We start from the raw sequence: 13,977 nt of genomic DNA, 5'->3' as shown, positions 1-13,977 counted from the left end.
AGGGAAATCTCCGGGACAGCGGGGAAGTGCAGCACGTCTTCCCCACTGTCCTCGGACCTCCTCCGAAGGCTGGCAGTGGGGCGGAGAAACCTCCTCCCGCGCCAGCCTTGGGATGGCTGCTCCGAAGGCTGGTGGTGGGGCGGAGAGACCTCCTCCCCCCGCCAGGCTTCGGAAGGCTCCTCCGAAGGCTGGCAGTGGGGCGGAGAGACCTCCTCCCGCCGCCAGCCTTCGGAAGGCTATCCTGAAGACTTGCGGTGGGAGGAGGGTTTTCCTTCCCACCGCCAACATTCAGAATGCTGTTCTGAATGTTGGCGGTGGGGAGGAAAAACCCTCCTCCCACCGCAAGCCCCGGGAACAGAGGAGAAGCGCTGTGCGCCTTCCCCTCTGTTCCCGTACCTGTGCTGAAGGCTTGCGGTGGAGAGAAAAGCCCTCCTCCGCACCGCCAGCCTGGCAAGCGGTCTCCATAGGAACGCATTGATTTTTAATGCATTCCTATGGGAAACCGTGCTTCGCAAGACGAAAAACTCGCAAGAAGAAAAAACTTGCGGAACGAATTAATTTCGTCTTGCGAGGCACCACTTTTCTTTTTCTTTTTCTTGCAGGCAAAGATATATCCATGACCATCCAAGTGGCAAAAATTGTTTGGGCAGCCAGGTTAAAAACAACAACCCCCAAACACTTGGTGGGGTGGGAGGGATGCGCTGCTGATTTAATTTCATTTTTAACACCTTTATAGTTTATTATAGAGGGTTGCTGCATTTTTACCCTGGGGGGGTGAGCTTTATTTTTATGTTTGTGTGTGTGTTGATTACGTCAAAAGAACTGTCCGCTTTCTCCATATTGTGGTGGCTTTAAACAATTAAGTTTAATTCATTCAACAAGAATGAGAAGGCACATATGTTCTTCTGATTATGATCCTTTCTTTAATTAAAAAACAAACAAGCACCCAAACATGCCCCAAACCCAACCTCTGTGTAAAAATAATGTCAGAAAACCAAACAAATTGGCAAACAAGCTTGCACTGCCATGTTAAAGGTCTGAAAGCCTCAGCTGCCTTCTACCAGCCAGTGACATTTCATGGCGAGAGAAATGAATTTTCGATACGGAGCAAGGAGGAAAGGGGGTGGGGGTATAACAGGCACGACTCAGCTGCGTGGTTGGAGGTCGTGCTGACGTCCCAGGAATCCACTCGGGCGATCAATCACGCAGGCTTAGCAGGGGCTCGATGGGATGCAAGCTAAAGTACACTCAAGTGGAGGCCATGTGTCCCACCGCTCTGAGGTAGTGGAGTGGGGGAGGTAATCTCTCTGCAGACTTGTGGTCGGTGACAATTCAGGGGCGCAAAGGCTGTTTGCAGACGGGGATCGTGAAGGGAGCGGTACTGCCCCTTTAGGGAAGTTTGATGGATTGCAGGAGAGTGGGAAACAATCGAGGCAAGGGCACACAAACGCATACACCTTACAACACTACTGGTAGGTGACCTTCACGCAGAAAGTCTCTTCGTTCTTGTCTTCATGATCATTGATATAAATCAGGATTTCCTCTTCGCCAGCACTCTGGCTCGGGGCAAATCGCAAGCCGATGGTGTACGTCTCCCCTCCGCCAATCTGCAAGGACAAACAACAGGGACGGTAACCAGAGGGTCAGTTGAGGGCTAATAGATGCCTGCATATAAATTGCTTCGTAAGCAGTGTTTCCGTGGATGATCCCTCAGTATAATTGTTGAAAAGGGCAGGGCCCAATTCCAGGCCAAAGTGAAGCACCTTTTGTGTCTCAAGGGTGGTGTGGGATTTTTACTATTATTTTAGTGCTGGATTTTGGCTGGAAGGAGTTCAGATGGTGCTCGAGGCTACATGAGACAATACGGAAGCTTTGCCTCTGGGATTTGGTCTATGGCGGCTGTTTCATGCATTCGAAACACTGCATACCCTCATCAAAATTGAAAGATGAGGCATACACATGTGAAGAGAACCCTTACAGAACTATTTTGGGATGCAAGAGCTGATTGCCCTCGATATCCTCAAAACTCTCGTTCGTTGGAGGTTTTTAAACAGAGGTTGGATGGCCATCTGTCAGAGATTCTTTGGCTGTGATTCCTGCACTGGGGAGGGGGGGGTGGACCAGGTGGCCCTTGGGATCCCTTCCACCCCTACAATTCTATGGTTCTATCCAAACATGCAGATTACAGAGACAGTTGAGAGCCAACTTTGCAGTGCCCGGGGGTAGCATTTCTGCCTTGAGAACTTCCTGGACCCTCAGCAAAGTCAAACTATCCTCTTCCTCTTAAGATGCTACCTCAAAGGAATCCTCCTTGAACTGTAGAAGGTCCGGCCGGTTGGTGTGCAGGAAATAGACCCTCCGGGATGGATAGGGGTTGGCGTAGGTGATCCTCTTGTTTGAGCCTTTCCCTCCACCAGGGGGGAGCACGATTTCAAAAGCCTGGAGGTGGGGAGAAAAGGAAAACTGGAGTCCGATACAACACTGGATGGGATGATGCAAGACCACTATCAGGGCCGAATGAAGTGCCATGATGTGAGAGAACTCTGTGTTTAGGATCTCCTCCGAGTTTCTTTCCCTTTTTTCAGTTTAGTGGGTACAGGAATCTGCTTTGGGGGAAGAGACACTCTAAGAGAGGGTGATTCACTCTTTTCCTCCCTTAATGCTTCCTGCTTCAAATAGCCCCTGCCTCCTGTTAATTACACAGGAGATGGGGGGGGAGGTCTATATATTGGGTTACACCCAACATCTATGCCCAATGAAATCAAAGAGCTTCCCCAATTTAAACAGAGTCTCTATGGCCATCTGTCAGGGATTCCTTAGCTGCGATTCTTGCATTGCAGGGTGTTGCGCTAGATGAACCTTGGGGTCCCTTCCAACTCTACAGTTCTATGATTCGAAGGCCATTGATTTCAGTGGGTCTACTGCGACTGAGTTGGATTTCTTCATATCTTGAGGCTGCAGAGCTATAAAAAACTTGGTGTGTGTATGTGTCGATTTCACACTTTAGCATCCCATTTGAGCTGCTGCTGAGTTAGCTCTTAGCTTCGCCTTTTGAGCAGCTGCTGAATAGCTCATGCTTTCTCACCTAGCCCGCTGTCAGGTGTGCCAGGGCAATTGCTACTGTCTCCAGTTTTGGAGTATCAGGTGCTCTACAGGGCTGGCACACTTCCTACCCAGAGGACTTAATGTCTAATAAGCAAACTAGAAACGGCTGTTATAATGAGACAGCGGAGAAAAGGGGGAAGGGGGCAAATCAGATGCTGGATCTGGCCACAGTGACACATGCTCTAGTTACATCCCAGTTGGACTACTGTAACACATTCTACGTGGGGCTACCTTTGGAAGCTTCAGCTGGTCCAAACTACTGGTGGGGGCATTGCAGGGAGCATGTTCCTCCCCTCTTAAAAAAACAACTTCACTGGCTTCTAGTCCATTTCTGGGCACAATGGAAAGCACTGGTTATAACCAATAAAGCCTTATACTGCTTGCACTCAGGCTACCTGGAAGACCTCCCTGTATGAACCCGTCTGTTTGCTAAGCTCCTCCAGTGAGCACCTTCTCTTGGTCCCATCAACATCAGAAGCATTGCTGGTGGTGACACAAAAGAGGCTATTTTCTGCGGATGCTCCCAGACCAGGGGTCTGCAACCTTTAAGACAAAAAGAGCCACTTCGACCCGTTTCTGAAGAAAAAAAAACTGGGAGCTGCAATACTCGTCATTATAAAAATAACTTTTTTGTCACTTTTTAAAAATTATTTCTTTGTTTGACCCCTCAGAATTACTCCTCCTCATAGAAATCAAACGTTAAATTAACAAGTTACCTTTTTGTGTGTGTGTGTTCTTCACTCCCCTTCAAAACAGTGACCAGCGTACATGCCCCTTACAATGCAGTGACCAGCGTACATGCCCCTTACAATGTAGCGGGCGGGCGGGAAGGTGACATCGGGACGGTGCGTGACTAATGCACACACTGCCCCCATGCGACGTCACAGCCAGTACAGCGCCCGCCACAGTGGGGAGTGTCGGGGCGCACAGTGCGCCTCCTCCCCTCGCTAGTATCCGCCCTGGAGCCGCGGCAAAGGTGTAAAAGAGCCACATGTGGCTCCGGAGCCGCGGGTTGCAGACCCCTGTCCCAGACCGTGGGATTCCCTCCCAAGAGAGGTCAGCCTGGCTCCCTCTTTGTTATCCTTCTGCTGGCCAGCCAAGACCTTTCTGTTCAGGCAGGACTTGGAGAACTAAGGAGCAGACAGTGCTGATCACTGCAAACTGTACTTCAGCTGCTGGTTCTAAGTGTGTTTTGATGCAATTTAACTATTGTTTTTAGATGTGTATTACACTGTATTTTATGATGATGTTTTTAAATGTTGCACGCTGCTTTGAATCCCAGTATGGGAGAGAAGTGGGATATAAATACATTAAAAATTGAATAAATAGCCAGAAGGTTAAGGCTTGTGGGATCCTGCCTCCCTACCCACTGTCTTCTAAGAAAACATTAGATGGTTCGATGAACTGGACGAGAAAGTATCTGGCAGGTTACACTCAGATATATTCCTCATTAGAAGAGACAACCTCTTAAACTCCTCGTGCCCTGAAACTATAATAAACTTGTTTCAGGATTTGATTTCACTTCTTCAACCCTATTTGACCCCAAAAAATGCAACACGACGGCCATTATACTCCAACAAATCTAAACCTTGGTTTGATCAGGAATGCCTTGCTATGAAGCACGCTTTGTTGGGAAAATAAAGGAACTATAGGTCTGCCAATCTACCCTCACTCCCTGAAGAGTGGTTTGAAGCTAAACAAAATTATAAAACTTCTAAGAAAGGGTTTTGAGGAAGGGCTGAAGGAGACCATGGCTGTGAACGTGAAACTGAACCGAATTGTGTGTTCTCCAATTCATGGTCTCTGATTCTGGGGAGCTAGGGGTGGCTGAACTGCAGCACGGCAAACTACTCCTCTGTTGAACAGGCAAGGGCAGAGCTCAGAGGCCAAAGTTCCTTCCTGCCCACAGAACAGATTTCAGTGATGGGAGACAAGCTATGCAGCTAAAGGCCTGGATTTTAAATTACAACAACAGGGGAAAACAAACAGTGCATTGTCTTTTAGGACATACCTTTATCATTCCTAATAACAACCAGAAACAAGAAAAATCCTGAAGAATAACCATGCAGGCAGCCTTGAAATTGCCACCCGAGTCCCCCCTAAATGGCATTCCGGAGACAGGAGTATAAGAAGAATTTTGACTTTCAGACTGAAAGGAAAACCCACCTGAAGCAAGGTCTTGTCCTTGCTGACTCTGGATCCCTTATGTTCAGGAGAACACGGCCCTCCACCTGACCTTTCTGGTCCCCTTGCATCACCCTTAGTAAAACCGGGAATTAAAGGCAAATGTCTGACTACCTTGGAGACAAGAGGTTGCCGGCAGGATAGGCACACCAGCCAGGAAGACACAAGCTGATGGTATTCGACATCCACCAGGTTGAGGTAGACAAACCGGCTGCCGGCACTCTGAGGCCTCACGCCGAGGTGCAGATCTTGCACGCCATTTGCAGGGAGGATGAAGATGCCTTCTGGGTCCACCTAGGAGAGGAAGAACGAGGAGACATAAGCACAGAAGAAGAGCCTGCTGGATCAGGCCAGTGGCCCATCTAGTCCAGCACCCTGTTCTCACAGTGGCCAAAGTGATGCAAGCAGGATCTGACCATGAGAGCCCTCTTCCCTCCTGTGGCTTCCGGCAACTGGTGTTCAGAAGCATCGCTGTCTCCAGCTGCAGAGGCTGAGCAGAAGTATCATGGCCAGTAGCCATCAATATCCATATTCTCCATTAATTTGTTTAGATTTTCTTTTAAAGCCATCCAATTTAGGGCCATCACCGCCTCCCACGGGAACGAGTTCTGTAGTTTAACTATGCACTGCATGAAGAAAGGCTTTGTTTTATTTGTCCTGAATCTTCCAACATTCAGCTTCATAACGAGCCTACGGGGAAAGGAGCTTACTGCAAAATATTACATAATCTTTGGCGCCTGTACCTCTGCCCACATGTAGCTTGTTCTGGAAAACAGGGAGTAGTTGCTGCCATGGAGCGAAGCTGCTGAGGACCCAGAACTCCTTTTCAGGGCTGCTTCATCAGCCTTATTGCACGGATCCTTAGATCCACCTTTAGCAGGAAAGACTGTGGTCAACGGCAGAACCACCCCTGGTCTGTCTATAGTAGGAGACTTGAGGCATTCCATCACTCACTCTCAACGTAGCTTGCTTGCTAGCCTATGTTCAATAGCCCATGGGTGGTTTTACTAACCATAAGTGATTTCAGGCCTAGCTAAGACTTAAAATCTGTTCCATTTTAAAGTCACTGTCAAAGGATTCTGGGAAGGGAAATCCATGTCTCCCCCACAGAGGAAGTGAGGAAGAAAGACTCCTCCCTTCCTCTTTGTTAGATGTGAGCTACAAGGTGTGGGTGGCTTGCCAAAAGCCAGGTAAGCATTTGGGAAGGGAATATCCTGTTTAGGTGTAAGGCACATTGGTCCTCTCCTTCACCTCGCAGGGCACCTCCCTCCCTCCCTCTACATCATATCCAGAGATGCTTCAGGGTGGGCTTAACTATGGAAAGGTGGCTTACAAATGAACTATGAGAAAGGTGATGGATGTATCCCTGCTCGGGTCAGCATCCATACTTTGGCCCTTTAACAATGGTGCCCCAGTGGGGACAGTCACCTCAAGGCCATGGGCTCTAGGTGACTTGAGTGATGCTGTGAACAGCAGTTGCCAAAGCCCCCTGCCGGAGGATCAGGAGGAGGAGGGGCTTCTCAGAGGTTAATCCAAAATGCTACAGACACCAACGAGGCGCTTCCGAAAGGGACCACCCTGGTGTCCTTTGATCAAGCCACAGGAGAAGCTAATCTGCTCTACCTCTGTCTCCAGCCTGGAATGCAAATGAGATGATGATTCAATGTATGCTGCCGACATGGAAATGAGAGCCTGCAGAGGCAAAAGGCAAGGGCCTTGCATTTTCTTTTCATGAAGGTTCTCCCTTGGCAATCCGCCTTATGCCAGCAATTTAGCAGGCATCTCTGGTCAGTCTGTCCAGCTGCAATGATTAATGCTCATTACATTTAAGGGAGGGCTGTTTTAGAAACTAAAAGCAAGACTCCTGGTTCTTGGCTTAAGGTATAATTGCCACTGGCTTCCTCCTTCCCTTTGCTCTAGAGTAGCCTTTCTCAACCTTGGATCCCCAGATGTTGTTGAACTACAAATCCTATCATCCCTGACCACTGGTCCTGCTGGCTAGGGATGATGGGAGTTGTAGTCCAACAACGTCTGGTGACCCAAGGTTGAGAAAGGCTGCTCTAGAGATATAACCACGGGAGGTTCTCTAGAGAATACAAGGCTCAGGCTGCATGTGCTTCTGGATGGCAGGAGAGGTGGTCTCAATGGATGAGGGTCAGCAGGAGCTTGCCTTGAGGACCGTAAACACCCTGAGACATTTCGAGGCCCACTTTGAGGGCAGTCTCAAGGAGTGGATCCTGTGTTTGACTCTTCCCCAGAGGCTGGAAGTTTAGACTTTCTAAACGAAGACCTGTTGGCCAAGACTCTCAATCTTTCATAAGCTCTGAGCAGAGAGTTTACAGATGTCAGTAACCCGCTGACATTGCCTCCTGATTTCAAATTGTTGCCAGCTTTAAATTCCTTCTCACTCTCAGCTAAAGGCCAGGACCTGGGCACTAAATAGGTCTGCCTGTAACACCCATCTTCTCTGAAAACTCCATTGGGAGCTGGCCCAGGTGCTGCACAATCTGAACTAGATTTGGCTCCCTGAGCTCTTGATGCTTGCTACTTGCTGCTGCACACTCACCAGAGGTCAAGTCCCTCCATGCCTCCCTCAGCATCTTCTCTGGCTTACAAACATCGCCAACAGCACCATCAACAGACCAACTGCCCATACAGGTGTGCACCTGTTTGACCATCCACCTAAGTAATGCATGAACCTAATGCCAAATTCCGAGTTTGGAGAGAACTGCAGATTACTCACATCTCCATCCATTATCCTTCTGAGTAGGCTTTTCTTATGCTCTTATAACCTCATGTCACACTGAGTACCGTATGGGCTTGTATACAGATTGGAGAGGTGAAGTTGAGGGTGAGGGATTGACCAGGGCTCATCAGAGAATCCACATCTAGGAACTGATCCCAGGTCTGATCAGCAGAATCTCACTTAGAATCCATACCATGAGTGAAGCTGGAGTTTCCTTCAAGTTTTCTTTGTCTTTTGCTGTTCCCTTTCAACTCATGTAGCTTCAGAATTTTCAAGCCCTCCCCCCCCCCCTTTTCAATTTATGTGAGGGCAGCGGAGTTTGTGTTTCTCTTATTATTCACATTTATAATTATGACTAAATGCATTCTAAAGAAATTATTATTCTCCACAGACTCATTAATTCTGATAACTTGCCCACTGGGGTTTTGGGCCACTGATCCCTCCGTACGATGGCTTTAATCAAAAGACAATTACAGAAGAGGCTTTGCAGCTGTAAATTGTCTGAGGTCTCCTAACGGGCTCTTGCATCCTAGCGGACAGCCCATCTCGTGGGGACCTTTGATGAAAATCTCCAAGCAAAGGAACTTGCAGAGGCGGAATCAAATTTCCCAGCAGAAAGTGTGTGTGAGTGTGTGTGTGACCCTCCTTGTGCGATTTCTTGTCAGTTTCTTGTGAAAATGTGCCTCACCCTTTCTTTCTCAATTGCTTTTATTTGTCCTTGGAAAAACATTGCCCAGCCGAATCTGATTAGCTGCATCATGTGATCCCTGATTGGCTAGGATCAACCGTTTGACTAATCCAGGCAGGAGGGAGAAAAGCGTAATAAAGGAGGATGAAAATGAAACAGAAGGTTTCCTGTTCTTTTAAGATCTGAGCAACCACAGAATAAAGCAAAGTCCCCACGGAGTCCCGGGGTCTGATCTTACCGTCAGCTCATGCGGGTGTGAGGTGTATGCTTTCACCTTCCGGATGGCTTGAGTCCCTCTGAGCACCAGTGAAAGGCGGGTCAGCTGCCCTGTTATGCAGCTAACATCCACCCGCTGCAAAGAATGGAGGTAGAATTGCCAGATCTGTGTCGGAGCAGCCAGCCAGGGGTCCCTGGAGTGACAAACGGAGCAACAGATGGTGCTTCACAGCCTTGTCAGAGTGAAAAATACTCGGGGAAGTGACGGCTCCAAAACCGCGAGCCGGGAAAGAAGGAAAATCCTCCCTCAAACCCACATGTGTGCGTTCTATAAATTAAGCACCAGCCTCCTAGTTCCTGGGGAATGCTCACACGGCCTAGCAGGGCACAATCCTATCCTGGTTTGTTTGTTTCTTTGTTTCCTTGTTAAAAAACCAAAAGGAAAACATCCAAATAAAACGCAATTCTGTGCTCAGCTCTGGGCTTCTCCGAGTGGCTGAATGTTCCAGGGTCTGTTTCCTTAAGAAGACAGAGCAACATAGGCTGCAGGTGCCTTTTGATCTTTTAAAATTAATTTTTATCGCTTTGCTTCTTACCTGTTAAACAACAACACACATACAAGCAAGCAAGGAAGGAACCCTCCACCCTTAGTAACTTTGATGCAGCACAGAATCTGAGTGCTGTCATGGTTTCCTACTTACGTGTAAATAGAAAGGAAGAACCTCTTGATCTGTGGACTTGGGCCCCCTGCGACTTTCAGAAAGACATCCTGAGGTTCGCCAGGCCCCTGGGTGGGGAGACCGAGACCAGATTGTGACGTACCAGACCTTACCCAGTAGTGTTGAATTAATTTCTGAATTAAAACCAGGGAGCAGGTTTTGGAAAAAAGGAGACTGCCTTCCATCACTGATCTACCAGGGGTGGTTGACGCGCATCCCTTTAGCTGCTGCTAGAGTAAGACTCCTGTCATCCCTGACTCTTGGCTGGGCTGGCTGGGGCTGACGGAAACTGGGATCCAGCAACATCTGGAGGGCTGCACTGCTAACCTCACCCTGGTCCACCCTGCCTGGAAGAAACTTTCCAGGGTGTTATACAGAGAGAGCCCTTTCCCAGCGATGCTGGGACAATGCACTGACATACCTCCCTCTTCCCCGAAGGGTGTGCTTTTTTGCATCTGGAAAAGTTAATTTATAACTTGTGTAAGACTCAGAGCTGTGCTGGAAGTTATGAAAGAAATATTTCCAGCACATTTACAGGGACTTCGGGAGCAGGAGCAAAAGGGGGTGGGGGGGAACTCGCTAATCTTTGGTGGGTTGGAATAATTTTCGAAGATTTGTGGGGGCATTCAGTACCATTTTCTTGGTTTCACAAACGATGTTGGGGTCACTGCAACGCACAAACATCTCTGGTTCTCCACCCGGCATACCCACTGGGGCACCTGGCAAGGACAAAAATAGATTGTGAGGTCTGATTATTCCCACAAAAACAGCATGAATAAAAATAATCTCTGCCATTGCTGCTGCGGCATACAATGCAAAATCCTCCCATCTGCTGAAAGCAATGTGTGCAACGTATTTATACTGCTAAGACCACCCAACTGCCCAGTCAGGAAATCAAGGGCTGAACTGGTGACCTTCTGCATTCCTAGCATATGCTCTACCCCTGAGCTAATGTCCTGTACCTCAGTACAGGAAACTACCTTGTATCACACAGGGCCATTTAGCTCAGTATTGTCTGCACTGACTGGCAGTCCTGAAGACTCCAGGACTTCAGACAAAGGTCTTCTTCAGCCCTACCCAGAGATCCCAACTGAAACTGGGTCCTTCTGCATGCAAAGCAGGTGCCCTGAGCTATGACCCTTTCCCACTGCATACATCCAGTATATCCAGCTTGGCCCTGGCAATGGCAGTGATTTTCAACGTGCCGTTTCTCGTTCTTCACTTTCGGGGGGGGGGGGCTGCCTGCGAAATTGGCTAAGAGCTACCTGGAAGGGTGTGCCAAGGAGGCAAACGGATGGATTTCTTGAGAAAGGTGAGCTCCGGGTGATAGAAGCGGAAGGTCTGATCCACCACGTGGGGCTGGGATTCCACGTTCACGCCGAGGATGGCGAGGAGCTTCCCGCCGCTTGCAGTGAAGGAGACCTGGGTGGAGGGAGAGGGAGAAAATTAATGTCGTTCCCACAGGCCAGCATGAATGGGGGTGACCGTGAGGGCCTGTCACTGCCTCTCACCCCGCCCTACCTTATAGGATTGTTGCAAGGATTACATGAGGTGGGGGGGGGGAGCCACCTTGAGCGCCCTGGAGGAAAAGCTGCCTTTCGTAAAACAGGCTGGATCTTTATTGCACTGCTGAGGGATGGTTTGCCTAAGCCGCAATTAGCAAATGAGGAATTAAGTCCTTAGGCTTGATATCCTTGTTACATCCCGTAAATGCAGAGAGCAGAAATAATCCTCGAGTAATTTCAGTACTATCACCTGTAATACTAATCAGGTCCTTGTGTACCTTTAAAGAAATAATAAAATTGAGTGCCTTTTGGAAAACAGGCCGCATCTTTATTACAGAGCTGGGCAAGGTTTGGAGATCAAAAGGCACAGGGGTGGTAAGTTGGGGTGGGGAGCATGTCTGGAGCTGCCCCCACCCCAAGTCATTGCACACAGACCCACCCCCGCACTGCCACCACCACCCCGTCAACCTTCCTGCATGAGGAATGTACCGAGAGTGACAGAACCACCAAATCTGAAGAGGGAAGAGCACCCACAAGCCGACTGACTGGGTGCTTCCCAATCACTCTCCTTGTCAATCAGTGCAATTTACCCTGATGTGCTTTGTTTGCATGCCACAGGACTTCCAGGGGGCTGCGGAGTCCTCCTTGCCTTTGCTGAACATCAGCTCCGTGGGACCTTGCTGGGAATGAAAGAGAGAAGTTGGAATGTGCTTTCCATTTTAACTCCCCCCCCCCCAAAAAAAAACCCCTCCCACTGTCTTCTGGGAGTCTAATGTCTGCGAGCCATTATCCTGGTTTATATGCTGTGGAATTCATTCTGCTATAGGCTTAAATGAGATTCCGGTGCTGCACCTTGTGTAAAGTTTCTCGAAAGCAAATATTTGGGAAGTATTTTTAAAAGCAAAGCACGAACGCCTCTCTACCTGCATGGTGGCAGCATGCTCCAGGGAGAAGGCCTGGTACTTGAAGGGGATGTGGACCGTCTCCTTGGGGCGCAGGTACACCTGAGGCGTGAGGTTGTCCTGCAGGTGAAACATGTCCTCCTCCAGAGGGGTGGTGGTTTGGGTCAGCTTCTTGAAGTGCCTCCATTCTCTAGCGTCCACAATGACACTGGAGGGAGAAACAAACCAAACAAAGGCCAAGCACTTTTACTTCCAGGCAGAACTTCCAACCTCTTTGTTACCTGTGATCCATCTCAAAATCAAACTTTGGATTGCCACCTTTGACACTGTGGCTGGGAGCCTATGTCTGTTGCAGCACATGTGTCGGCTTTCCTCGTGTATAGTGGAGGGAGAATTAATTTCACAGGAGCATAGAATTGTAGAGTTGGGAAGGACCCCATGGATCATCTAGTCTACCCCCCTGCAATGCAAGAATCACAACTGAAGAATTTACCTTCTAACTGGGGTTGGTGGCATTCAACCCCAAGGGACCCCTGACAGTTAAGTCCAGTCATGAACGACTCTGGGGTTGCGGCGCTCATCTCGCTTTACTGGCCGAGGGAGCTGACGTTTGTCCGCAGACAGTTTTTCCAGGTTATGTGGCTAGCATGACTTAAGCCACTTCTAGGAAAACCAGAGCAGCGCACAGAAATGCCGTTTACCTTCCCGCCAGAGTGGTACCTATTTATCTACTTGCACTTTGACATGCTTTTGAACTGCTAGGTTGGTAGGAGCTGGGACCGAACAACGGGAGCTCACCCCATCGTGGGGATTCAAACTGCTGACCTTCTGATCGGCAAGCCCTAGGTGTTGTGGTTTAACCCACAGCGTCACCCACGTCCCATATTCATGTGCATAGAACCCTTTTATTATTGCCTGTAGGCAAATGAATGCTGCTCACTGGTTCGGGGATGGGGAGAGAAAAGCAAAGCTTTTGCTGGGCAGGGTGGGGGTCCAAAATTGTCTTCCCTCCCTGAGATTGGGAACTGCAGCTCCCACTGGCAAGGTTTCCTACAGGGGATGCAACAGCCTGTGTGTGCAGTGTGTGAACTAAACCTCCCCTCTACCCCCCACTAATTCATATTTATTTAGAGCTTTTGAACCCTGCTCCTTAGACAAAAAGGCTTCTGAAGTGGCTTATATATGATCAATTAAAAGAAGGCAGTCGCTGGCAACACAGGCTTACAACCTAAAAAAACAAAACAAAAGAAGAACAGCACACGAGGGAAAAGGGACAGGGAGGGAAGAGGGGAAAAGATCAATCTTGACCTGACTGCACAGCTGTAAGGATTACTGAGCTAATGCACGTGAAGTGATCTGAACACTTGAACGCAACATAGATACATAAAGGGATATTAATGCCGAGCATTTTTATGATCGATTGTGTTTCTCCCAACAGTTTAAGCCTGATCCTTCTGGCCTTCAGAATGCAGCCGCTTTTTCTCTCACAGCGATCCAACTGGGGCTCAGAAAGCACAAAGAAGGGCATCGCCTGCTTTTGCTCCCCTGGGACTTCTCCTACCTGAGCTCTGGGTTGTCCGTCTCTATGGTGACCGTGTGCTGGACATTATACGGGTTCTTCAGGGCAAACTCGAAGAACTCAGCTGTGCCAAACGTGGCATAGAGGGTGTGATGGGTGGTAATGGCCTGGCTCAGCATGCTGGCGATGCTCTCGGCTTTGATGCGCTCCCGGTAGGCCTCAATGATCTGGAGGTCCCGGGAGTGCTGGATGCGATCCTCATGCTGTCCCTGTGAGGGAAGGAAAGGCTCAAGAACTGGCTGAGTGGGCAGGGCGGACTGTGAGACGTAGCTCTTCCGGAGAAACCAACACAGCATCTTAAGAGTATTAGGGAACACAAAAACCAAAGACAAT

At 48.9% G+C, this 13,977-nt stretch overlaps 1 protein-coding gene across 2 annotated transcripts in view; it reads right to left on the bottom strand.

The window, feature by feature from the left end:
* Window positions 1-900: 900 nt before the first annotated feature.
* The window catches only part of NPHP4 (nephrocystin 4), a gene marked incomplete at its 5' end in the record, with an annotated part of 89,679 nt that continues 76,602 nt past the window's right edge, over window positions 901-13,977 (bottom strand). The window contains 10 exons of one of the 2 annotated variants that reach the window (XR_014567415.1): window positions 901-1,607; window positions 2,296-3,641; window positions 4,139-5,583; window positions 8,962-9,133; window positions 9,641-9,726; window positions 10,292-10,377; window positions 10,924-11,080; window positions 11,754-11,843; window positions 12,087-12,273; window positions 13,627-13,853. Coding sequence is in view for 1 of the 2 variants with exons in the window: in XM_083752428.1 (XP_083608554.1) it covers window positions 1,467-1,607; window positions 2,296-2,439; window positions 5,404-5,583; window positions 8,962-9,133; window positions 9,641-9,726; window positions 10,292-10,377; window positions 10,924-11,080; window positions 11,754-11,843; window positions 12,087-12,273; window positions 13,627-13,853 (1,470 nt within the window). The remainder of the gene's footprint in view (window positions 1,608-2,295; window positions 3,642-4,138; window positions 5,584-8,961; window positions 9,134-9,640; window positions 9,727-10,291; window positions 10,378-10,923; window positions 11,081-11,753; window positions 11,844-12,086; window positions 12,274-13,626; window positions 13,854-13,977) is intronic. The other variant, XM_083752428.1, reaches the window with a different exon arrangement.

Source organism: Podarcis gaigeae, assembly GCF_964106915.1.
Source record: "Podarcis gaigeae genome assembly, chromosome: 8".
Lineage (NCBI taxonomy): Eukaryota > Metazoa > Chordata > Lepidosauria > Squamata > Lacertidae > Podarcis > Podarcis gaigeae.
The sequence above is the reverse complement of the archived record's forward strand: the minus strand, read 5'-3'. Positions and strand labels throughout refer to the sequence as shown.